The following is a 23,499-nucleotide window of genomic DNA, read 5'->3' on the forward strand; positions in this document are numbered from 1 at the left end:
GCTATGAAAGCCAAAACAAAACAGGAAATATTATTGACATTACATTACACTCTCTCTCTCTGTAACTCTCTCTCTCTCTCTCTCTCTCTGTAACTCTCTCTCTCTCTCTGTAACTGTCTCTCTCTCTCTGTAACTCTCTCTCGCTCTCTGTAACTCTCTCTCTCTCTCTGTAACTGTCTCTCTCTCTCTGTAACTCTCTCTCTCTCTGTAACGCTCTCTCTCTCTCTCTCTGTAACTCTCCCTCTCTCTCTGTAACTCTCTATCTCTCTCTCTCTCTCTCTCTGTAACTCTCTCTCTCTCTATCTGTAACTCTCTCTCTGTAACTCTCTCTCTCTCTCTCTCTCTCTCTGTAACTCTCTCTCAATTCAATTCAATTCAATTCAACAGACTTTATTGACATGGCAAGTAAAATTACTTACATTGTCAAAGTATACATATAACAAAAATGGTGGGACCAACAGCAATAATAATAGTAGTAGTGGAAATGGGATTACCATTAACAGCAACTACAACAACAATATTAATGAGAATAACAATACATTAAAGCAATAGTAGTCGACCAGTCTCAACATGACTGAGAAGACACATTACATGCTATGAAAGCCAAAACAAAACAGGAAATATTATTGACATTACATTACAATTTTCACTGGCTGTCCCTCAGGTTGTGGCAGGAGGACACATATTTGGCTTTTTATAGTTTCAAATTCGTTGTACTGAATGATAATTTTGGGAAAGAAAGATTCTCTTAGGTCTGAGTATTTGTCACAGTGTAATAGGAAATGCAGCTCTGTCTCTACCTCTCCCCGGGGGCAGAGTGAGCACAGCCTGTCCTCTCTGGGCAGCCAGGTTTGCCTGTGACGACCGGTCTCTATAGCCAGACTGTGCTCACTGAGTCTGTACCTAGTCAGTGTTTTTCTCTGTTTTCTATCAGTCACAGTGGTCAGATAGTCTGCCACCATGTACTGTCTGTTTAGAGCCAAATAGCAAGTTTACTTTGATTTTTTGTGGTGTCTTTCCAATAGGTGATATATTTTTCTTTTTGCTTTGTGATGATTTGGTTGGGCCAGATTTTCTGAGTGCTATCCTGAGGCTCTATGAGGTTGGTTTTGGTTAGTGAACTGAGCCTCAGAACCAGCTGGCTTAGGGGACTCTTCTCTTGTTTCATCTCTTGACATAGTAGAGCTGTGTGATGGAATGTTTTGGGGTCACTTGTTTTTAGATGGTTGTAAAATTTGATGGCTCTTTTTTCTATTCGAATAAGGAGGGGTATTGGCCCAATTCTGCTCTACATGCGTTATTTGGAGTTTTTCTTTGCACTTGCAATACAGTCTTGCAAAACTCTGCATGCAATATTTCGATTGGATGTTTGTCCCATTTGGTAAATTCAGTATTAGAGAGCGGGCCCCATACTTCGCTGCCATATAGAGCAATTGGTTCTATAACTGATTGGAAAATTTTGAGCCAGATTCTAATTGGAATTTCGATTTTAATATTCCTTTTAATGGCATAGAATGCTCTTCTTGCTTTGTCTCTCAGCTCATTCACAGCCATGTGAAAACTACCTGTGTTGCTGATATTTAGTCCTAGATATGTGTAATTTTTGGTGTGTTCTAATAGAACTGTGTCTCTCTCTCTCTCTCTCTCTCTCTCTCTCTCTCTCGCTCTCTGTAACTCTATTTTTCTCTATTTCTCTCTCTGTAGCTCTCTCTCTTTAACTCTCTCTGTAACTCTCTCTCTGTAACTCTCTCTCTCTCTCTCTCTCTCTCTCTCTCTCTCTCTCTCTCTCTCTCTCTCTCTCTCTCTCTCTCTCTCTCTCTCTCTCTATCTCTGTAACTCTCTCGCTCTCTCTCTGTAACTCTCTCTCTCTTTCTGTCTCTCTCTATCATGTAAGTACTCCCTTTATACTCATGTCCATAGCTGACAACTGGTTATCCTTGACAGTAATTGTGTGTCTGTGTGTGTCTGTGTGTGCGTGTGGGTGTGGTATACAGGTATATTTTCTCTATGACAGTCAATCAGATGTTGATGCAGGATACAATGCATAATTCCCTCTGTTTCAAAATCTTCCTGTCTGTGTGTGTTTGTGTTTGTGTGTGTGTGTGTGTGTGTGTGTGTGTGTGTGTGTGTGTGTGTGTGTGTGTGTGTGTGTGTGTGTGTGTGTGTGTGTGTGTGTGTGTGTGTGTGTGTGTGTGTGTGTGTGTGTGTGTGTGTGTGTGTGTGTGTTTGTGTGTGTGTGTGTGTGTTTGTGTGCGTGTGAGTGTGTGTGTGTGTGTTTGTGTGTGTGTGTTTGTGTTTGTGTTTGTGTGTGTGTGTTTGTGTGTGTGTGTGCGTGTCTGTGTGAGTGTGTGTGTGTTTACAGGAACCCATGTGATGGAGGGTTCAGGCAGGATGCTGGTGACAGCTGTGGGGGTCAACTCCCAGACCGGCATCATCTTCACCCTGCTGGGGGCCGGAGAAGCCGGGGAGGAGGAGAAGAAGGAGAAGAAAGGTATGTAACCCCTAACCCCTAACCCCTAACCCTAAACCTATGTAACCCTAACCCTAATATTAACCCTCCCTCCTTCCTTTTCCCTTATTATTGTTATAATAATATTAAGATGTTGTTATTATATTATCATTATTAATAATAATAATGCTATTATTAATGTTATTAAAATGATTAACATAATATTAATATTATTAATAATAATATCATAGCTATTGTTATTACATTATTATTATTATTAATATTATTATTATCATATTAATATATTATTACTATTATTATTATTACTATTTTTTTTTTTCTCAAATGTTACTTAAACTGCTCCAACTATAGACTGATGAAGTAAAGTATCCATCCTGGATAGGTTTGAATCTCTTTGGGAGGGTGATGCTACTCTAAAAGACCTCTGTCTAAACAAACACTCCAGACACAATGACCTGTATATACGATGTGCCTACTGGCTGCTGGAGGCGTGGCCTGATGTGGGAAGTGGCCAGCTCTATACTAAAGCTCTGGTTGCCTCTCCTCTCCGTACTCTCTTGTTGTTCTATAAACCAGGTGAGGAAGTGGAGGATGGTCAACAGAACACAGGTAGAGTATCTCTCTTTGTGACCTTAGTCGCCCCCAGCCACCCTCGTCCCGTCCCCCAGTCCCCCTGTACCCAATACCCATCAGGACCAACACTTAACCCCCCCTAACTACCCTGACCCCTGACCCCTGACCCCTGACCTGTCCCTGATCAACACCAACCCGGCTTCAGTCCCTCCGATTCTTCCCTTAACAAGAGGAGCATAACCATGCACGTTACTGCATCTCTTTAAGGATTGAAAGAAAAAACCCCATCTCATCCATATCTCCCCAAATCCGTCCTCAATACACTTTCAACTGTCCCAAATCAAAGCCTGTGATTGGTTAAATTCAACATGATCCAAGCCTCCTGTGATTGGTTAAATTCACCAAGAGATCTTCTGAGTTATATAGTAATAGTAACTTCACAATAAATGATTTAACATTCACCAATTCACCCCAGACAGACTTGAAAGATATGAAACTGTTTTGATCATCTGTGTGACGCCAGGCTGTCCCCGTTTGGGACGACTGCTCCGCTCCTGAAACACCTCTTTGATGCTGTTAGTTAGTCCTGAGCAGCTCCTCCAGACTACTACATAATACATAGGCTACGTTCCCAAATGGCACCCTATTTCTTACAGGGGCTCTGGTCAAAAGTAGTGCACTACACACAGGGGAAATAGGATACCATTTGGGATGCAGGCGTAGACTTGAAGATCGGAAGACTGCTGTATGGTTTGAGGCGTTCTATTGATGTAATGCGTCTTCCTTACGCCCTCCTATAAAGGAAATGTTGCACGTCAAGTGTACAGTGCAGTACGCACAAGGGTGGCGTTGGAAGAAAAAACAATCACTCTGGGAACTCCCAGTGTAAAATCCTAACAGTTTAACATCATTCAAAACATAATTTCTACAAGTAAATATAATTTTCATGTTGTAAATTCTGTTCTTAAGCATTCCCTCCAGTTCCACCACTGAGTATGTAACCAATGGCGGTGTTCCTCTAACTCTGGATGTCTTTCTGCCGTTGTTGCAGTGATGGAATTTGACATTCAAGCAGTTTAACCACAATACACTTTGTTCTGTTCCAATCACATGCTATGTTAGGATTATGTTTGCTGCTCAATGACACGACATGAATAACATGGTTGAGATCGATTGATTGTATTGATTACATATTGATTACGTATTGTTACAACCACGCTGGATATAGATAACCACCTGATAGAGGTTTACGTTCAAGAAATTGGTAAAACATTCATCTCTTTGACATTTATTATTATGTTGTTGTCCTGTTCCTTTCATTTAGTTTATCCATTATTGTGATGTTGAACCTGTTTCATGTTGATTTGTGTTTGTAATTCTCTGTCTGTATGATACCCTTCCTCCAGCCCTCTCCGTTTTAAACATCGGTGTGTGAACTAGGGTGGCAAAAATCTGGTCACTTATCCAAAATTCCCTGGTTTTCCAGAAATCCTGGTTGGAGGAATTTTGGGAAAGTTATCAGATTCTTTGCGATCCTAGTGTGAACTAATTACAGCAACAACACTACTGGTCTTGTTATCCAGGCTATTAACCATGTTATTCGTGTTCACTGTTGCCCTTCTTTTTTTTTTTACCCATGATTTACTTGCTACTATAGACCACACCCATCCCTCTGTCCACCCCATCGCAACTATAGCCACCGATGGTGCTGCAGGCGGTATTGCACCTGGCAATGCCAGCCTAGGTAATGGTAGGTTGACCAGAACCAGAAGCTCCTTCCTGTCCTGCTATACCTGCTGGGTACTACTGCTTCCTCCCTTTGCCACCTCTTCCTGTCCTCCACATCCTCCTACTCTCCTCCCTCATCTACCTCTCTATCTGCCCACTCCTCTTCGTCTCCGTCTCTCCTGCATGTCTTCCTCTCCTCCCTCCTCTACCTCCTCTACCTCTCTATCTGCCCACTCCTCTTCGTCTCCTTCTGTCCTGCATGTCTTCCTCTCCTCCCTCCTCTACCTCCTCCACCTCTCTATCTGCCCACTCCTCTTCGTCTCCGTCTCTCCTGCATGTCTTCCTCTCTTCCTCTCCTCCTTCCTCTACCTCTCTATCTGCCCACTCCTCTTCGTATCCTTCTGTCCAGCATCTCTTCCTCTCCTCCCGAGGAACTTTTCCTTTTGGTCTTTTCTGAATGAGTAGGAATTCCACAGTACGCCCAATGTTTCAGTAGGTAGTGGGTGAGGAAACCTACTGATGGGAACACTGTTCTGTCTCTATGGGAACACTGTTCTATCTCTATGGGAACACTGTTCTGTCTCTATGGGAACACTGTTCTGTCTCTATGGGAACACTGTTCTGTCTCTATGGGAACACTGTGGTAGACAGGCCGTTAGATAGGGGTTTATTAAAGCTACATTCTGTAATTCTTCTCAGTAACATAATGTGCTGAAGTAGATTGTGTTGCTGGTTGCTAGCATGTTGATATTATCATGGAATTTGCAGGGTTTGAATGTTCCTCATAAAGGATAAGCAAAGTCATCGGTGTGAGTTATTCCACAGGTCACATGGTCCATTAGTAGTTTCCTGTGACTGATGTCTGTAGTAGTCTACTACCCCTGCAGGCTCTGGTCAAAAGTAGTGCACTATATAGGGAATAGGGTGCCATTCTCTGGTCTAAAGTAGTGCACTATATAGGGAATAGGGTGCCATTCTCTGGTCTAAAGTAGTGCACTATATAGGGAATAGGGTGCCATTCTCTGGTCTAAAGTAGTGCACTATATAGGGAATAGGGTGTCGCTTGGGCAGAATCCATTTTGTTGTGTGTCTTCTGCTCAGCTCCGGGACTATCCTTCCATGTCCTCTGGGAATGGATCTGATGTTGTGGTTGAAATTAACTGAATAGAAATATCCGTTACACCGACTGACTCGGAAAGAAACAGTCTGGGGATGTTATTGTGCAGGCGATGAGAATAATCTCTGTCTGGTACATACTGTAACGTCAGCATCATACTTTTCAACAGGACCCACATTTCCAAGTACTTGAACTCTTTAAATAAAGGTTGTATCTTAAACATATATATATATATATATATATATATATATATATATATATATATATATTTGTACATGTGTCCAGGATTCCCTTTAAAGTTCCTCCATCCTCAAAGACCCAATGAACTGAATAGATAACCATTACCCAGAGTACAGTGGGCTGCAGATGCAGGCGATGCACACTTCATACGGATTTCTGCCTGGAAGTTACTGGAAGTTTTCAACAGGTTTACTTTTGAACTAACTCTCCAAGTAGCCTACTTCAACTCTTTAATTTATGTGTCTAAAACAAGTTATTCATTGTTTTAGTTTTTCAATGGCGTGATACGAATGAACACATCAGCGTTTATCCTGTTGTTGGTAGGATGTACCTCCTTAACCATCTATCAGACCCCTGCAGGGCTCCATCAGAAACCCTGTTCTTCCTTTATAGAAATCTGTCTTTATGGGAGGATTTCTTTCCTATAGTCTTTTCTTTCTCCCCAGCATTCAATTCCTCTCCCTTTTCCCTCGGTCTGACCTTGCATGAGGATTCTGACCTCACTGTTACACTGCATGCTCTTTGTTGGTCCTGTGTGTGTGTGTGTGTGTGTGTGTGTGTGTGTGTGTGTGTGTGTGTTTGTGTGTGTGTGTGTGTATGTGTGTGTGTGTGTGTGTGTGTGTGTGTGTGTGTGTTGCTCCACACTGTGCTGTGTGTGTGTGTGTGTGTGTTGCTCCACACTGTGCTGTGTGTGTGTGTGTGTGTGTGTGTGTGTGTGTGTGAGTGTGTGTGTGTGTGTGTGTGTGTGTGTGTGTGTGTGTGTTGCTCCTCGCTGTGCTGTGTGTGTGTGTGTGTGTGTGTGTGTGTGTGTGTGTGTGTGTGTGTGTGTGTGTGTGTGTGTGTGTGTTAACCCTGTGATTCTGTGTCTTGACGCCTCATGAAAGTCTTGTACTGTTGTTGTGTGCAATTCACTGTAGTCTGTATGTGAGTGTGTCACTCTTCAAAATGAACATACCGATCAATAGAGAGGAAATCTGAGCCGTGATAGCATAGGTCTTGTAGTTATTCAAGTACAGTTTAACATCAAGTGATTGACAGAACTTGAATCCACTAGTTGCATCACACTCAAATCACTTTTGAATTCCATTGAAGTAAATGTATATAGAAGCTTGGACTGTATCCATCCAACACTCCCACGGCCAGACAGAAACAGAAATACAAAGTTACTTACTTCAGTTTGCACTGTGTTGTTAAAGCAATTATTAAATACCCTTTAGAAAAATGATTTCAATTATATCTATTTTATTATTTTCTAGTGCCCTAAGCAACCTTTCAAAACATGACATTTCCTAATTGACTGCATAGTCACATTATTTTCAAATCAGGTTGTATTGTCTATTATCTATTTCGATTGACATTATTTCTAATAGTTTTTGAGTCGTTAGCAAGCCCAGACATATACACACACACAACAGTACAAATTGGAAACATTTGCAGACATCCAAATTACCATCCCCTGAAGTAGAATCCACCTCATTAAAAAAAAAGCAGCTGTTCTGTTATGTATGTGACTGTCATGACAATGTTCAATAAATATTTCATTTGACGGTTTTCCTTTTCATTTCATTGTAATGTTTGTCCTGGTGATGATTGGTTGTTTACTGTCAGCTTTGGTTCTTTTTGTTCTGTGTCTCCGTATGTCTCCATCGTAGGTAAAATACAGGATGTGAATATGGAGAACAACCGGACTAAAGGTAACCTATTTTCAACTTTCCCCCATGGTTTGGTTTGGATGTGCTCTAACTAGGGTTGCAAAAAATCCGGTAACTTTCCCAAAATTCCTAGGTTTTCCAGAAATCCTGGTTGGAGGATTCCAGATTTTCTGCTTATTCCTTTCTGATTAAAGGAATTTTCCGACCAGGACTTCTGGAAACACCTAGGAATTTTGGGGAAAGTTATCGGAATTTTTGCAACCCTAGCTCAAAACATTCCTCTAACATTCCCCTAACGTTGAGTCTATAAGGTTCATCTAATGTTGAGTCTCTCTCTCTCTCTCTCTCTCTCTCTACTCTGTATTGTTAACAGGCCAGGTGACAGGGCTGTACAGGGTATTGTTAACAGGTCAGGTGACAGGGCTGTACAGGGTATTGTTAACAGGCCAGTTGACAGGGCTGTACAGGGTATTGTTAACAGGTCAGGTGACAGGGCTGTACAGGGTATTGTTAACAGGTCAGGTGACAGGGCTGTACAGGGTATTGTTAACAGGTCAGGTGACAGGGCTGTACAGGGTATTGTTAACAGGTCAGGTGACAGGGCTGTACAGGGTATTGTTAACAGGTCAGGTGACAGGGCTGTACAGGGTATTGTTAACAGGTCAGGTGACAGGGCTGTACAGGGTATTGTTAACAGGCCAGGTGACAGGGCTGTACAGGGTATTGTTAACAGGTCAGGTGACAGGGCTGTACAGGGTATTGTTAACAGGTCAGGTGACAGGGCTGTACAGGGTATTGTTAACAGGTCAGGTGACAGGGCTGTACAGGGTATTGTTAACAGGTCAGGTGACAGGGCTGTACAGGGTATTCCACTAGGGCTCAAAGCAGGGGGGGGGGGGGGATTTATGGCTGATTTAACAAGAAATCGTCAACCCTGTTACGGTCAACCTTGTTACTTTATTTGTCACTAACTATAGAATTATTATCTATTTTTTTACCTATTGAGATGGAAAAACATATATTCTATTAATTTGAACATGTGTTCTTTATGACACAGTGTTACAATTAGGTGAAATCAAAGTTACACTTTTCAATACGCACCGAATTGATGGAATGAACCATACATGACTGTAGGAAGGATCTGGATTGACAGTTGTGAGCGGTATCTTTTAACCTTGGACAACAATGATTATGTTTCTTACTAACCTGATCAGAACAGTCTTTTGTTGATGTGTTTTCCCCTGTCTAAAGTATGACTATCCCTGTTCTTCTGAGCAACAACCAACCCTCTTTCAAACTCTCTTGGTGTTTTCATCCTATTTGAAAATGTGCATCTTTGCTTTAGAATGTTGAACTAAACATGTTTTTACTGACTAGTTCACTTAACTAGAACGACCACCGCTTCAGACAGTTGTGGTGGGACATTAGAACCAATGAAAATATAAATGTATTGAAGATGGTCCTCTGTAGCTCAGCTGGTAGAGCACGGCGCTTGTAACGCCAAGGTAGTGGGTTCGATCCCCAGGACCACCCATACACAAAAATGTATGCACGCATGACTGTAAGTCGCTTTGGATAAAAGCGTCTGCTAAATGGCATATTATTATTATTATTTATTATTATTATCTACTGCAGAATATCCCACAGCTGTCTCTGTTGGACACACCACTGGTATGTATGTTGGTTGTATATCTGGTCTGTATCACCTGAATGGATGGACCAACCTAAGTTGTGGTCTTTCCTATATAGAACAGACCACAGGACCATTCTAAGTTGTGAGCTGTGTTCGAATACTCATACTAACCGCACTAACCGTACTATTTGTGACGTAAATTGAGTATTTAGGATGCTTATTGGTCATAGTATGGATATAGTTAGTATGCCAAAAGTTCCCGGATGTCGTAATAAATTTGCCAAAATTATACAAGCAGTGGACACTATTTCCGTGCTTTTAGGGCCCATAATGCAATTCTTCAGAAAATGGGCGTGGCTTCACAACGTTTTCAGATTTGAAGAAAATGGCGGGAAAATACGCAGCTGAAGTCCGACGAGAGCTGATACAAATTAATTGCTTTAACTAATTATGATAAATGTTAAGAAAATGTTGAGCAATGTAATAAAGTAATGACTTTTCAAATAAGTTTCGCTACACCTTATGTTGGCTGACAATTTGTTAGCTACTCTATCCTTACGAACTATGGAGGACTAAAAGTGCCACAATTAAATAAATAAATACACCATTAAATAATTACTTAAATGTGTCATTAATTAATTAAAATTAGAATTAAATACATAAATGTGTAATTAAATGTATCATTAATTAATTCAAATACCGATTCATTTTATGTAAAATACATATATAATTATTTCACTATTTACTTTACATTTCATGATCCTGCATTGCAGTGATTCGTGAATTACTTAAAACTGTCAAACTGACCCATCAAAAGTTGGTAGGCGGAATCTAACGCCTGATTGGTTACCCTCTGCATCAAGCCAAGACAAATCAATTCCGGATAATGGATTGATGCAGAGCTACTGAACCACATTCCAATACACTGGGTGGCGCTATTCTACCTTCAATAAGTTCCTCTGCTTTACTAGCTACATGCTCTGGGTCAGCAGGTCCTGCTTCTACATCCTCTGCTAAGTTTAAAATGTCTCTAACCAACTCCCTGGAAAGTTCACGGAGATCCTCCATTGTCTCTATCCAGGTTGGCCTACTCTACTTCAGACCAAAGCAATGGATCAGACTAGATTCGCGTTAGCCCCGCCCACTGACTTTGATGGGTCAGTTTGACAGTTTTAAGTAATTCATGAATCACTGCAATGCAGGATCATGAAATGTAAATGTAAATAGTGAAATAATTATATATGTATTTTACATAAAATGAATCGGTATTTGAATTAATTAATGATACATTTAATTACACATTTATGTATTTAATTCTAATTTTAATTAATTAATGACACATTTAAGTAATTATTTAATGGTGTATTTATTTATTTAATTGTGGCACTTTTAGTCCTCCATAACGAACTGCATAGCATTACAGTATGTACCGGTATGTTAGCTAGTTACCATCCTAAGTAACGTTAGTTGGCTACTAATACATCGAACTTGCCAGGCGGTATATTAACTATGATCTAACTAACTACCCAACGTTTATTGATTTGATTATTCACGTCATTTTTAGCTAAGTGGTATAGTCATTGTGAGTTCTCAATGGACATTGTTAATTCTGGCCATCTACTCCGATTTCAGAGCACTCTCGTCTGAGTGTCCCGGAGCGCAGAATAACTGATACATTTACGAACGCTCAACACCCGTTGAATATGGCCGGTGTCAGTAAACATCGGCAAAAACAAGCGTAATTAAATTGTTGCCAGCAGCACAGTTACAGTCACCAACGCTCTGGATAACATAAAAACAGCCTAACCAGCTCTGCTAGGGCGAGTAAAATGGTCAGAGTGAGCTGTTCTCTCATTTGTGTCTGAAAGTAGCTAGCAAGCTAGCCAACGTTAACCAGTTAGCTTGGGTGCTCGACTGCTGTTAGGGTCAGAACGCTCGGATCAACCCTACTCCTCGGCCAGAGTGTCCAGTGTGCGCTCCGAGAGCCAAACGCTCGGATCAACCCTACTCCTCGGCCAGAGTGTCCAGTGTGCGCTCCGAGAGCCAAACGCTCGGATCAACCCTACTCCTCGGCCAGAGTGTCCAGTGTGCGCTCCGAGAGCCAAACGCTCGGATCAACCCTACTCCTCGGCCAGAGTGTCCAGTGTGCGCTCCGAGAGCCAAACGCTCGGAGTTTACCAAGGGGCAATCTGACAACACTCTGGATCTGCGCACTCTGGCACTCCAGATTGAATTTACGAAGACACCCAAAATTGTAATATGTCTAGCTAGTCATTTGTTGTGCTAACAAGCTAGCAAGAGGTTGCCTAGCAACGGCATCAACTTCCGGTAGACAGGCGAAGCTGAAAGGATACCGTTCGTTTACAGTATACTAAAATTAACCAATAGTATATAGTATGTAGTATGTACTCATTAAGTATGTAGTATACAGTATGTTATGATGTGTATTCGAACACAGCTCGTGGTGTTTCCCCATATAGAATAGGCCACAGGACCAACATAAGTTGTGGTCTTTCCGATATAGAGCAGACCACAGGGACATCCCATACAGGGCCGGCTACAAGCAAAAGCGACGTTAAGAGGTTGCTTAGGGCCTCTAGTTGCTAGGGGGCCCCCTGACCGTATTACCGCCACACCAGCAGTCATGAGTCATGATCACAGTAAAATTCCATGTGACCGTTGAGTCACGGTAATCTCTTATGCACTCTGGGCATGCTTTGGTAGAACCCAATTTGCTAAAGGTCATCAGGTCGCTAATTGAGGGCCCTATTGTCCCTCTAACCACTCTGACATCATACATAGCCTACCGCTTTATTACACATGCTAGAAAAAACATAAAACAAAACTGATTTAAGATGTCTTTGGTACATAATTCCCGAGTGGCGCAGTGGTCTAAGGCACTGCATCGCAGTGCTAGCTGTGCCACTAGAGATCCTGGTTCGAATCCAGGCTCTGTCGCAACCGGGAGACCCATGGGGTGGTGCACAATTGGTCCAGCGTCGTCCAAGGTAGGGGAGGGTTTGGCCGGCAGGGATGTGGGTTTGTTTCCCACGGGGGTCAGTATGAAAAAAATAAAAAATATAAATACGTATGCATTCACTAACTGTAAGTTGCTCTGGATAAGAGCGTCTGCTAAATGACTAAAGTGTAATAATTAGTCTAGCCTATACTCAAAATTAAACACATTCTAGTAATCGCCTTTGAGTGTGGACTTTATTAATATGTATACCGGATGGACTGGTTACCTTCTGCTACTCTCCCAAATGTCTATACATGAGTCTGGGAGAGAACGGTATAGCCCAAGAGGATGCTGTGGTTCATTAATTGCGCTGGGCAGCTTACAATTATAGTGAATTTTTATTTTAATTTTCATAATTAATTGGGTGACACAGAATATCTCATGCGTTTCGATCTCCTCTCTCTCTCTTTATTCATTTCTCGAGCGCGCAGACGGGCTGTCAACAGTTTAATGTGTCATTGCGAAAACATGTTACTATCGATGTTCCCGAACAGATTTCACTTGGTTTCCCAAATTAAGCACTGGGTTTCTGCAGGAACAGGGTTGGAGAGCCTACAGAGTTACACGCATACAGAGTTTGGGTGGAATATCACCTGTCGGGCAGCGAGAGCATTTTGCTCCTCAAACAGTGGTTGATGCGTGGAGTGAAATAAGTGTTCTTCTATTTATTTCTCAGCTGCTCATATTAACCACAGCTCCTCTACTGTAGTGTCCGAGACAACGATGCTGATTATGCTGTCGAGACAACGATGCTGATTATGCTGTCGAGACAACGATGCTGATTATGCTGTCGAGACAACGATGCTGATTATGCTGTCGAGACAACGATGCTGATTATGCTGTCGAGACAACAATGCTGATTATGCTGTCGAGACAACGATGCTGATTATGCTGTCGAGACAACGATGCTGATTATGCTGTCGAGACAACGATGCTGATTATGCTGTCGAGACAACGATGCTGATTATGCTGTCGAGACAACGATGCTGATTATGCTGTCGAGACAACGATGCTGATTATGCTGTCGAGACAACGATGCTGATTATGCTGTCGAGACAACGATGCTGATTATGCTGTCGAGACAACGATGCTGATTATGCTGTCGAGACAACGATGCTGATTATGCTGTCGAGACAACGATGCTGATTATGCTGTCGAGACAACGATGCTGATTATGCTGTCGAGACAACGATGCTGATTATGCTGTTGAGACAACGATGCTGATTATGCTGTTGAGACAACAATGCTGATTATGCTGTCGAGACAACAATGCTGATTATGCTGTCGAGACAATGATGCTAATTATGCTGTGAGAACAAGGAGTCCACTGACGCTGTACTTTGATTATAAAGGTTTATTATATCAAAAGATTTCAGCGTCAATTTACAGACTTCTGCAGAATATCTGGAGAACAACGGCCCAATCTCTTAATATGTTGTTCCTCCCTGTCCTTTGTTTAAAACATGGTATTTATATCCTATGTAACATAAGATGGGTGGTTTTTGATAGACCAATCCCTGGCCTCCCCATATCTCCAAATGTCCTCTATTCCAAGAAGCCTATGTAGTAATGCTTTCCAGATGTTTCAGCAAAGCAGAGTAAAGTTCATCTATTACACCATTTGCAATTGTCAGCAAAATCATAGACTTTCAGATACTACACTACAAAACCGAAGTAGCCTGCCAGGCATAATTGGAAAACTGACCCGCAGGAAAGCGCGCGGCCTCCGTTCGCTATTCGAGTGCTGACATTATTCTCCTGCCCTGTGATAATGGGCCATTCTAAATCTAAACTAATTTGACATTTTAGTAGAGATTACATTTAGAATAGTCTGATGGGTGAAAATATGATCACTTGATGAGAGAACAGCTTTGCAGCCTAAGGCAATGACATTCTAGACGATTCTGTGCTTTTTTTGTGACTTTCTCAAATCATCAATAGCCTATATATGTTTTGATTTGTAAGACTTTCTAATGTTTGTATCATTCACAACAAAATAACTCATAAATCTAGCATATAGGACCTGTTTCAAATTATCACTTTTATGCTCAATTTAGCCACTTTTAATGCGCACTTGTTCTGGAATTGGAAAAATATATTTTCCATTTTATTCGGCTAAATTCAGTTATATTCTTTTGACTATAAAATCATTTAATATAAAATAAATGGCACTGAATTCATAAAGTCCTTCCCCAAACTGTTGCCACAAAGTTGGAAGCACAGAATCATCTAGAATGTCATTGTATGCTGTATGTTAAGATTTCCCTTCACTGGAACTAAGGGGCCTAGCCCGAACCATGAAAAACAGCCCCAGATCATTATTCCTCCTCCACCAAACTACAGTTGGCACTATGCATTGGGGCAGGTAGCGTTCTCCTGGCATCCGCCAAACCCAGATTAATCCGTCGGACTGCCAGATGGTGAAGCGTGATTCATCACTCCAGAGAACGCGTTTCCACTGCTCCAGAGTCCAATGGCGGCGAGCTTTACACCACTCCAGCCGACGCTTGGCATTGCGTATGGTAATCTTTGGCTTGTGTGCGGCTGCTCAGCCATAGAAACCCATTTCTTGAAGCTCCCGACAAACAGTTATTGTGCTGACTTTGCTTCCAGAGGCAGTTTGGAACTCGGTAGTTTGTGTTGTAACCGAGGACAGACAATTTTTACGTGCTACGCGCTTGTTGGAAAGGTGGCATTCTATGACGGTGTCACGTTGAAAGTCACTGAGCTCTTCAGTACAAGCCATTCTACTGCCAGTGTTTGTCTATGGAGATTGCATGGCTGTTTACTCGATTTTATACACCTGTCAGCAACGGGTGTGGCTGAAATAGAGGAATCTACTCATTTGAAAAGGTGTCCACCTACTTTTGACCATGTAGTGTATAAAAAAAAATATATATATATGGGCGGCAGGTAGCTTAGTGGTTAAGAGTGTAGTGCCAGTAACCGAAAGGTCGCTGGTTCTAATCCCCGAGCCGACTAGGTGAAAAATCTGTCGATGTGCCCTTGAGCAAGGCACTTAACCCTAATTGCTCCTGTAAGTTGCTCTGGATAAGAGTGTCTGCAAAATGACGTATATATATACTAACAGTCAAAAGTTCGCACACACCTACTCATTCCAGGGTTTTTCTTTATTTTCTACATTGTAGAATAATAGTGGAGACATCAACACTATGAAATAACACATATGGAATCATGTAGTAACCAAAAAAAGTGTTAAACAAATCAAAATATATTTAAGATTTTAGATTCTTCAAAGTTGCCACCCTTTGCCTTAATGACAGCTTTGCACAGTCTTGGCATTCTCTCAACCAGCTTCACCTGGAATGCTTTTCCCACAGCCTTGAAGGAGTTCCCACATATGCTGAGCACTTGTTGGCTGCTTTTCCTTCACTCTGCGGTCCAACTCTTCCCAAACCATCTCAATTGGGTTGAGGTCGGGTGATTATGGAGGCCAGGTCATGTGATGCAGCACTCCATCACTATCCTTGCTCAAATAGCCCTTACACAGCCTGGAGGTGTGTTGGGTCATTGTCCTGTAGAAAAAAAATGATTGTCCCACTAAGCGCAAACCAGATGGGATGGCGTATTGCCTTGAATTCTAAATAAATCACAGACAGTGTCACCAGAAAAGCACCCCCACACCATCACACCTCCTCCTCCATGCTTCATGGTGGGAACCACACATGATGCGGAGATCATCCATTCACCTACTCTGCGTCTCACAAAGACAAGGCGGTTGGAACCAAAAATCTACAATGTGAACTCATCAGTCCAAAGGACACATTTCCACCGGTCTAATGTCCATTGCTCGTGTTTCTTGGCCCAAGCAAGTCTCTTATTATTATTGGTGTCCTTTAGTAGTGATTTCTTTGCAGCAATTCGACCATGAAGGCCTGATTCACGAAGTCTCCTCTGAACAGTTGATGTTGAGATCTGTAAATTGGTGTAAATTGGACAGTGCAGTTAGATTAACAAGAATTTAAGCTTTCTGCCCATGTAAGACATTTCTATGTCCTGGAAAGTTTGCTGTTACTTACAACAGTCATGCTAATCACATTAGCGCATGTTAGCTCAACCGTCCCGTATACGGGACACCGATCCCATAGAGGTTAACCTAACTGCACTGTCCAATTTACAGTTGACATTACATTGAAAAAATACCATGCTATTGTTTGAGGAGAATGTACAACAACAACAAACTTATCACGGCAACTGGTTTGATACATTCACCTCTGAAGGTAAATAATGTACTTACATTCAGTAATCTTGCTCTGATTTGTCATCCTAACGATCCCAGACATAAAATGTAGCATAGTTTTGTTTGATAAAATCCATTTTTATATTCAAATGTAGGAACTGGTTCTACAGTTTGAACGCCTGCCGTCTCTGGCTCCACACCCACCCCGCCCAGCCATCTAGATGTGTGAAAGTTAGTGTATAAGCTAATGATCATTCATGTATGACATTTCTGGGAGTGTGTAAACTTACATTTTGTATTACCATATCATTTTTATATGTTCTCTATAGTTATATATTTGAAAAAGTATCAATTTACTAATTCGGCACATTTGTGCAGACTTGATACAAAATAGTCCAGTATTGCAATGCTTCACTGGATCAATCTGAAACATTGTACACACACTGCTGCCATCTAATGGCCAAAATCTAAATTGCACCTAAACTGCAATATTATATTGTGGCCTTTTCAATTGCATTTAAAAGATGATGGAACCCAAACAATTTGAGAAAACGCATGTTTTTTTGTTTGTATTATCTTTTACCAGATCTAATGTGTTATATTATCCTACATTAATTTCACATTTATACAAATTTCAAAGTGTTTCCTTCAAATGGTATCAAGAATATGCATATCCTTGCTTCAGGTCCTGAGCTACAGGCAGTTAGCCTAAAATGTTGGCTGCTTTTCCTTCACTCTATGGTCCAACTCATCCCAAACCATCTCAATTAGATTGAGGTCGGGTGATTATGGAGGCCAGGTCATTTAATGCAGCACTCCATCACTATCCTTCGTCAAATAGCCCTTACAGAGCCTGGAGGTGTGTTTTGGGTCATTGTCCTGTAGAAAAAAAAAATGATAGTCCCACTAAGCGCAAACCAGATGGGATGGCGTATCGCTGCAGAATGCTGTGGTAGCCATGCTAGTTAAGTGTGCCTTGAATTCTAAATAAATCACAGACAGTGTCACCAGCAAAGCACCCCCACACCATAACACCTCCTCCATGCTTCATTTTAGGCGAAAATTTAAAAAAAGGGTCCGATCCTTAAGAGGTTAAAAATTAGTAGAATTACATGACATTTTTTTATAGAATTGCAAAATGTTTAGAAATGCAGAAAACTTGCTTTAAAACTGCAACTTCTTCTCATATGGTAAAATGAGTAGAACAGAAGGAAATTAACTTTAAAACGTACATTTTTCTCTCTGCCGTCAACAGACCCCCCCCAACCAAATCTCGCCCCCAAAAGACTAGGGAAGGCCCTGATCCCATAATAACCAATGTCTCTGTGTTCCTCTGGTTGTTTCAGTGAAGAAGCAGGACGGAGCGGCTGCCATGGAGATGCAGCCTCTAAAGAGCGCAGAAGGAGGAGAGATGGAGGAGAAGGAGAAGAAGAAAGCAAATGTCTCCAAAAAAGAGAAGTCTGTCCTCCAGGGGAAACTGACCAAGCTGGCTGTTCAGATCGGCAAAGCAGGTACGGCAGGATCAATCAATATGATATAATCTATCATCAATAAGCAAAGCAGGTGATGTAGATCAATCAATATGATCAATGTTTTATCTCTATAAAAAATAAAAAAAGGTTTGTCAGATCACTCAATATATGATCAATTATTTATCTCAATGTGGCAGTTAATCATATCACAATGACATTCTGAGATGAAATAGGGAGAACATACCACTGGCAGAAGTAAATGTAGGAGTAATTGGTATATTTGGAATCACAGAGATACATATTTAATGCACTGCTGCTGTTGATTTGTGAAGTTGAAAGCTGAAATAAATTTGATATCAAGTTAAAACAAGCCATGCATGCATCTTGCACTTTCACCTGTTCAGTAGTGTAGAGTAGAGTAGAGTAGAGTAGAGTCAAGTAGAGTAGAGTAGAGTAGAGTAGAGAAGAGTAGAGCAGAGTAGAGCAGAGTAGAGTAGAGTAGAGTACTGTAGAGTAGAGTAGAGTAGAGTAGAGTAGAGTAGAGTAGAGTAGAGAAGAGTAGAGAAGAGTAGAGCAGAGTAGAGCAGAGTAGAGTAGAGTAGAGTAGAGCAGAGTAGAGCAGAGTAGAGTAGGGTAGAGTAGAGTAGTGTAGAGTAGAGTAGAGTAGAGCAGAGTAGAGTAGAGCAGAGTAGAGCAGAGTAGAGTAGAGTAGAGTCGAGTCGAGTAGAGTAGAGTAGAGTACTGTAGAGTAGAATAGAGTACTGTAGAGTACTGTAGAGTAGAGTAGAGTAGAGCCGAGCCGAGCCGAGCCGAGCCGAGCCGAGCCGAGCCGAGCCGAGCCGAGCAGAGCAGAGCAGAGCAGAGCAGAGCAGAATAGAGTATAGTCAAGTAGAGTAGAGTAGAATAGAGTAGAATAGAGTACTGTAGAGTAGAGTAGAGTATAGCAGAGTAGAGCAGAGTAGAGCACAGAAGATAGAGTAGAATAGAATACAGTAGAATAGAGTAGAGTCGAGTAGAGTAGTGTAGAGTAGAGTAGAGTCGAGTCGAGTCGAGTACTGTAGAGTACTGTAGAGTAGAGTCGAGTCGAGTACTGTAGAGTAGAGTAGAGTAGAGTAGAGCACAGAATATAGAGTAGAATAGAATACAGTAGAATACAATAGATAGAGTAGAGTACAGTAGAATAGAGTAGAATAGAGTAGAATAGAGTAGAGTAGAGTAGAGTAGAGTACAGTACAGTACAGTACAGTAGAATACAGTAGAATAGAGTAGAATAGAGTAGAGTAATTTTCTCCTTGTCCTTGTCCATCCAGGTCTGGTGATGTCAGCCATCACAGTGATCATCCTCGTGCTGTACTTTGCTGTGGACAACTTTGTCCTGCAGAAGAGGCCGTGGCTGACGGAGTGCACCCCCATCTATGTCCAGTACTTTGTCAAGTTCTTCATCATCGGTGTCACCGTGCTGGTGGTGGCTGTACCTGAGGGGCTGCCCCTGGCCGTCACCATCTCCCTGGCCTACTCTGTCAAGGTAAACAAACATATCCCTGGCCGTCACCATCTCCCTGGCCTACTCTGTCAAGGTAAACACACATATCCCTGGCCGTCACCATCTCCCTGGCCTACTCTGTCAAGGTAAACACACATATCCCTGGCCGTCACCATCTCCCTGGCCTACTCTGTCAAGGTAAACACACATATCCCTGGCCATCACCATCTCCCTGGCCTACTCTGTCAAGGTAAACACACATATCCCTGGCCGTTACCATCTCCCTGGCCTACTCTGTCAAGGTAAACACACATATCCCTGGCCGTCACCATCTCCCTGGCCTACTCTGTCAAGGTAAACACACATATCCCTGGCCGTCACCATCTCCCTGGCCTACTCTGTCAAGTTGCCACATGTACAATTTTTTTGCCTTTTGTCTTATATTTTATTTCTGACCAATTAGAAGTGTCAAAGGATTGGAATCGTGAGAATGATGAGAATGATCCCAGTAAACCAGGAAGAGAGTTCCCACAGAGTCTGAATGCTAAGGATTCCAGTATGTCGAGGGAGCTTACTGGGGTTTATCTTAGAATGATTGATAGATGGAATATACTGACTTGGGTACAGGGTGATACCATCAGAGTGGGGGGTGCCCACTGATGGTTACCAGATGTTATTGAAGAAACGTGTAAGATTAAGTATATAAACTGAGAGATTTCCTTTGTCCAGAGTTCGGATGACAACAGGCAAAGCACATGCCGTTTGTTATACAAACCCGGTACCGTATCTATTAACATATTTGCATCAACTCTCCATCTAAGTGTTAAATATCTTCTTGCATCATGAATTACTTGATACCAGATAAACTCATCATAGCAGGGTTGTATCTAACATTAGGATGATAACATCCCAAAGGAATGTTTTTGATAAAATGTACTTATTTATCAAAGATGTTTTAGATGAAATATCCTTGGAACAACCACAGCAGAACATTCCCCAAAAAGTGAATATGTTTGTATAAAACATTTGCCTGATGTTGCAAGAATGTTCCTATAAAGCTTTTAATCTGTTCTTTAAAAGGTTCCCAGAATGTTTCATTAGGTTGTGGGAACAGTTTGGTGGGAACGTTGTGGGGACATCATAAAATATATGTTCCCAACATATCAAAACTGTCCAGTTGTGCGGATGATTCAACAGTGTTTCTTTTAGTGTGCAAAAACATTCACCTGGTGTTACAAGAACGTTCCCAAAACACATTTAGTCTGTTCTTTAAAGGTTCCCAGAATGTTTCATTAGGTTGTGGTAACAGTGTGGGTACATTACAAGAGATAGGTTCCCAAAACACAAAATATGCTCCGTTATGATGAAATTCATAAGTTAGGTAGCATAACACATTTCCTTAATGTTGTAAGTCTGTTTTTATGATGTTCATAGCATATTTGTTTTACGTTTAACATAATACTCCATTGATGTTAATGCATCATACATTTTGCCTTGACTTGGAGGTCCTCAGAACAGTTCAAGAACATTTAGAACATGTTTTATTTATATTTTTATATTCCCACAACATTCTCAGCATGCAAATTAAGCAGATTGGATTACACCCCCGTTCCATTTCTCCCCAGATGTAAATGCAGTTCTCATCTGAGGACTGTGTTGTAGGTGATAGAGTGACATGGCATTTTAATTTCATTTTAATAGGACATTTGAACAGCATTTAGTCATACAAACAACCATATTGTTTTCTAGGCGTCATATGTTGACAATCTGCGCATGTGGGGTTTGAACCTGCAATGTTTTATCCTCTGCACCATCAGGGACGCTCTCATTCATCGTCTTTATTCAGTATACAGTATAGCCATAGCTGTATTCAGTATACAGAATAGCCAGAGCTGTATTCAGTATTCAGAATAGCCAGAGCTGTATTCAGTATACAGCACAGCCATAGCTGTATTCAGTATACAGTATAGCCATAGCTGTATTCATGTTTCCAGTAATCAGGAATTCCATGCTTCCTTTTTAAGCCTTCTTAGACATCACTAACCCAGGGATATACTGGTAACTGGGTTATTCACCATCACTTCACCCATCCTCTTTATATGCTGTCTGCTTCTGGGGCCATATTCACAAGGTATCCAAGACTATGAGCGTTGATCTAGGATCACTTTTGCTGTTCAGATCATGAAAAATAAGCCAGAGGGGACCATATCAAGCGTCTCAAAGTAGGAATTATATTGGGTGCGTTTTTTAAAGTTGTACAGTACATTTTTACATAATGTTTAAAAAAATATGTATACAGTTAGTCTAAATTCTGCATTTCTGACTGGATTTAAACATCTGTATATCCTCTCCTTTAGTAGAGTATATCTGAGCCTCAATTTCATTTAATTTTTTTTTTTAATGAAACATGGTTGTAGAATTTATGGAATTTAACCTGCAATCTTCGGAACTGCAGCCAGATAATTAACTCTCTGTGTGTCACGTTCGTTGGTGAGAGAGGACCAAGGCGCAGCGTTGAAGGTGAACATATCCTTTTATTTTACTGATCACACGATCAAAACAATAAACGATAACGTGACGTCTACGGTTTAACACAAACCGAAATGAACAAGAAACCACAAACACAAAGTGCAAGACAGACAGTTAAATATGGCTCCCAATCAGAGACACCCAGCTGACACTCGTTGCCTCTGATTGGGAGTCACTCAGACCAACATAGAAAAATAAACATAGACTTACACACCCTGGCTCAACATAACATAGTCCCCAGAGCCAGGGCGTGACAGTAACCCCCCCCAAAGGCGCGGACTCCGACCGCGCCAAACAACCACAACAGGGGAGGGACCGGGTGGGCACTCCGCCTCGGCGGCGGATCCGGCTCCGGACATGACCCAGGCACGGGTTGTGCTGGACTGACGACGCGCACCCCTGGCTTGGTGCGTGGAGGAGGAACGGGCCTTACCAGGCTGACGACGCACACCGTGGGCTTGGTGCGTGGAGCAGGGACAGGCCGGACTGGGCTGACGAAGCACACCCCTGACTTGGTGCGGGGAGCAGGAATGAGCCGGACCAGGCTGACGACGCGCACCACTGACTTGGCGCGGGGAGCTTGGATGGGCCGGACTGGGCTGGCGACGCGCACCACCGACTTGGTGCGGAGAGCAGGAACGGGCCGGACAGGGCTGACGAAACGCACCACAGACTTGGTGCGGGGAGCAGGAATGGGCCGGACTGGGCTGGCGACGCGCACCACAGACTTGGTGCGGAGAGCAGGAACGGGCCGGACAGGGCTGGTGACGCGCACCACAGACTTGGTGCGGGGAGCAGGAATGAGTCGGACCGGGCTGACGACGCGCACCACTGACTTGGTGCGGGGAGCTTGGATGAGCCGGACTGGGCTGGCGACGCGCACCACAGACTTGGTGGGAGTGGCAGGAACAGGCCGGCCCGTACTGGGAACACACACCACTGGCCCTACGTGGGGATCAGGAACAGGCCGGACCGGACTGGCAACACACGCCAGTACCTCTCGCCGTGCCTCTACAACCTCCTTCCCCCTGGTGACCAGTGACTCCCGTAACCTGGCGTCCTCCTCTGCTAATTCGCTGGGCCGCTCTGCCGCGGTCTCCTGCTGGCCCGACGTCGTGAGCCCCCCCCTAAAAATTTTCTGGGGGTCTCTCCTCCCCGTGGGCCAGGCCTCCATCATTCTCGCCAGACTCTCACCCCACTGCTCCAAAGTCCAACCTCTCTCCTCTTCTCTTGGCTTGGCCCAGTCGAGACGCCTACTCCACTGCTCCCAAGTCCATCCTCTCTCTTCTTCACGCTGCTTGGTCCTGTTATGGTGGTTTCTTCTGTCACGTTCGTTGGTGAGAGAGGACCAAGGCGCAGCGTTGAAGGTGAACATATCCTTT

At 42.5% G+C, this 23,499-nt stretch overlaps 1 protein-coding gene across 6 annotated transcripts in view; it reads left to right on the plus strand.

The window, feature by feature from the left end:
* The window catches only part of LOC121574694 (plasma membrane calcium-transporting ATPase 2-like), a 184,747-nt gene that overhangs the window by 84,610 nt on the left and 76,638 nt on the right, over window positions 1-23,499 (plus strand). For 4 of the 6 annotated variants that reach the window (XM_045212324.1, XM_041887232.2, XM_045212322.1 and 1 more), the window contains exons 5-9: window positions 2,363-2,491; window positions 4,701-4,793; window positions 7,781-7,822; window positions 17,980-18,144; window positions 19,416-19,630. In XM_045212324.1, coding sequence (XP_045068259.1) covers window positions 2,363-2,491; window positions 4,701-4,793; window positions 7,781-7,822; window positions 17,980-18,144; window positions 19,416-19,630 — 644 coding nt within the window. The remainder of the gene's footprint in view (window positions 1-2,362; window positions 2,492-4,700; window positions 4,794-7,780; window positions 7,823-17,979; window positions 18,145-19,415; window positions 19,631-23,499) is intronic. The other 2 variants (XM_045212320.1, XM_045212323.1) reach the window with 1 other exon arrangement.

The sequence above is a fragment of the Coregonus clupeaformis genome, unplaced genomic scaffold (genome assembly GCF_020615455.1).
Source record: "Coregonus clupeaformis isolate EN_2021a unplaced genomic scaffold, ASM2061545v1 scaf0006, whole genome shotgun sequence".
Lineage (NCBI taxonomy): Eukaryota > Metazoa > Chordata > Actinopteri > Salmoniformes > Salmonidae > Coregonus > Coregonus clupeaformis.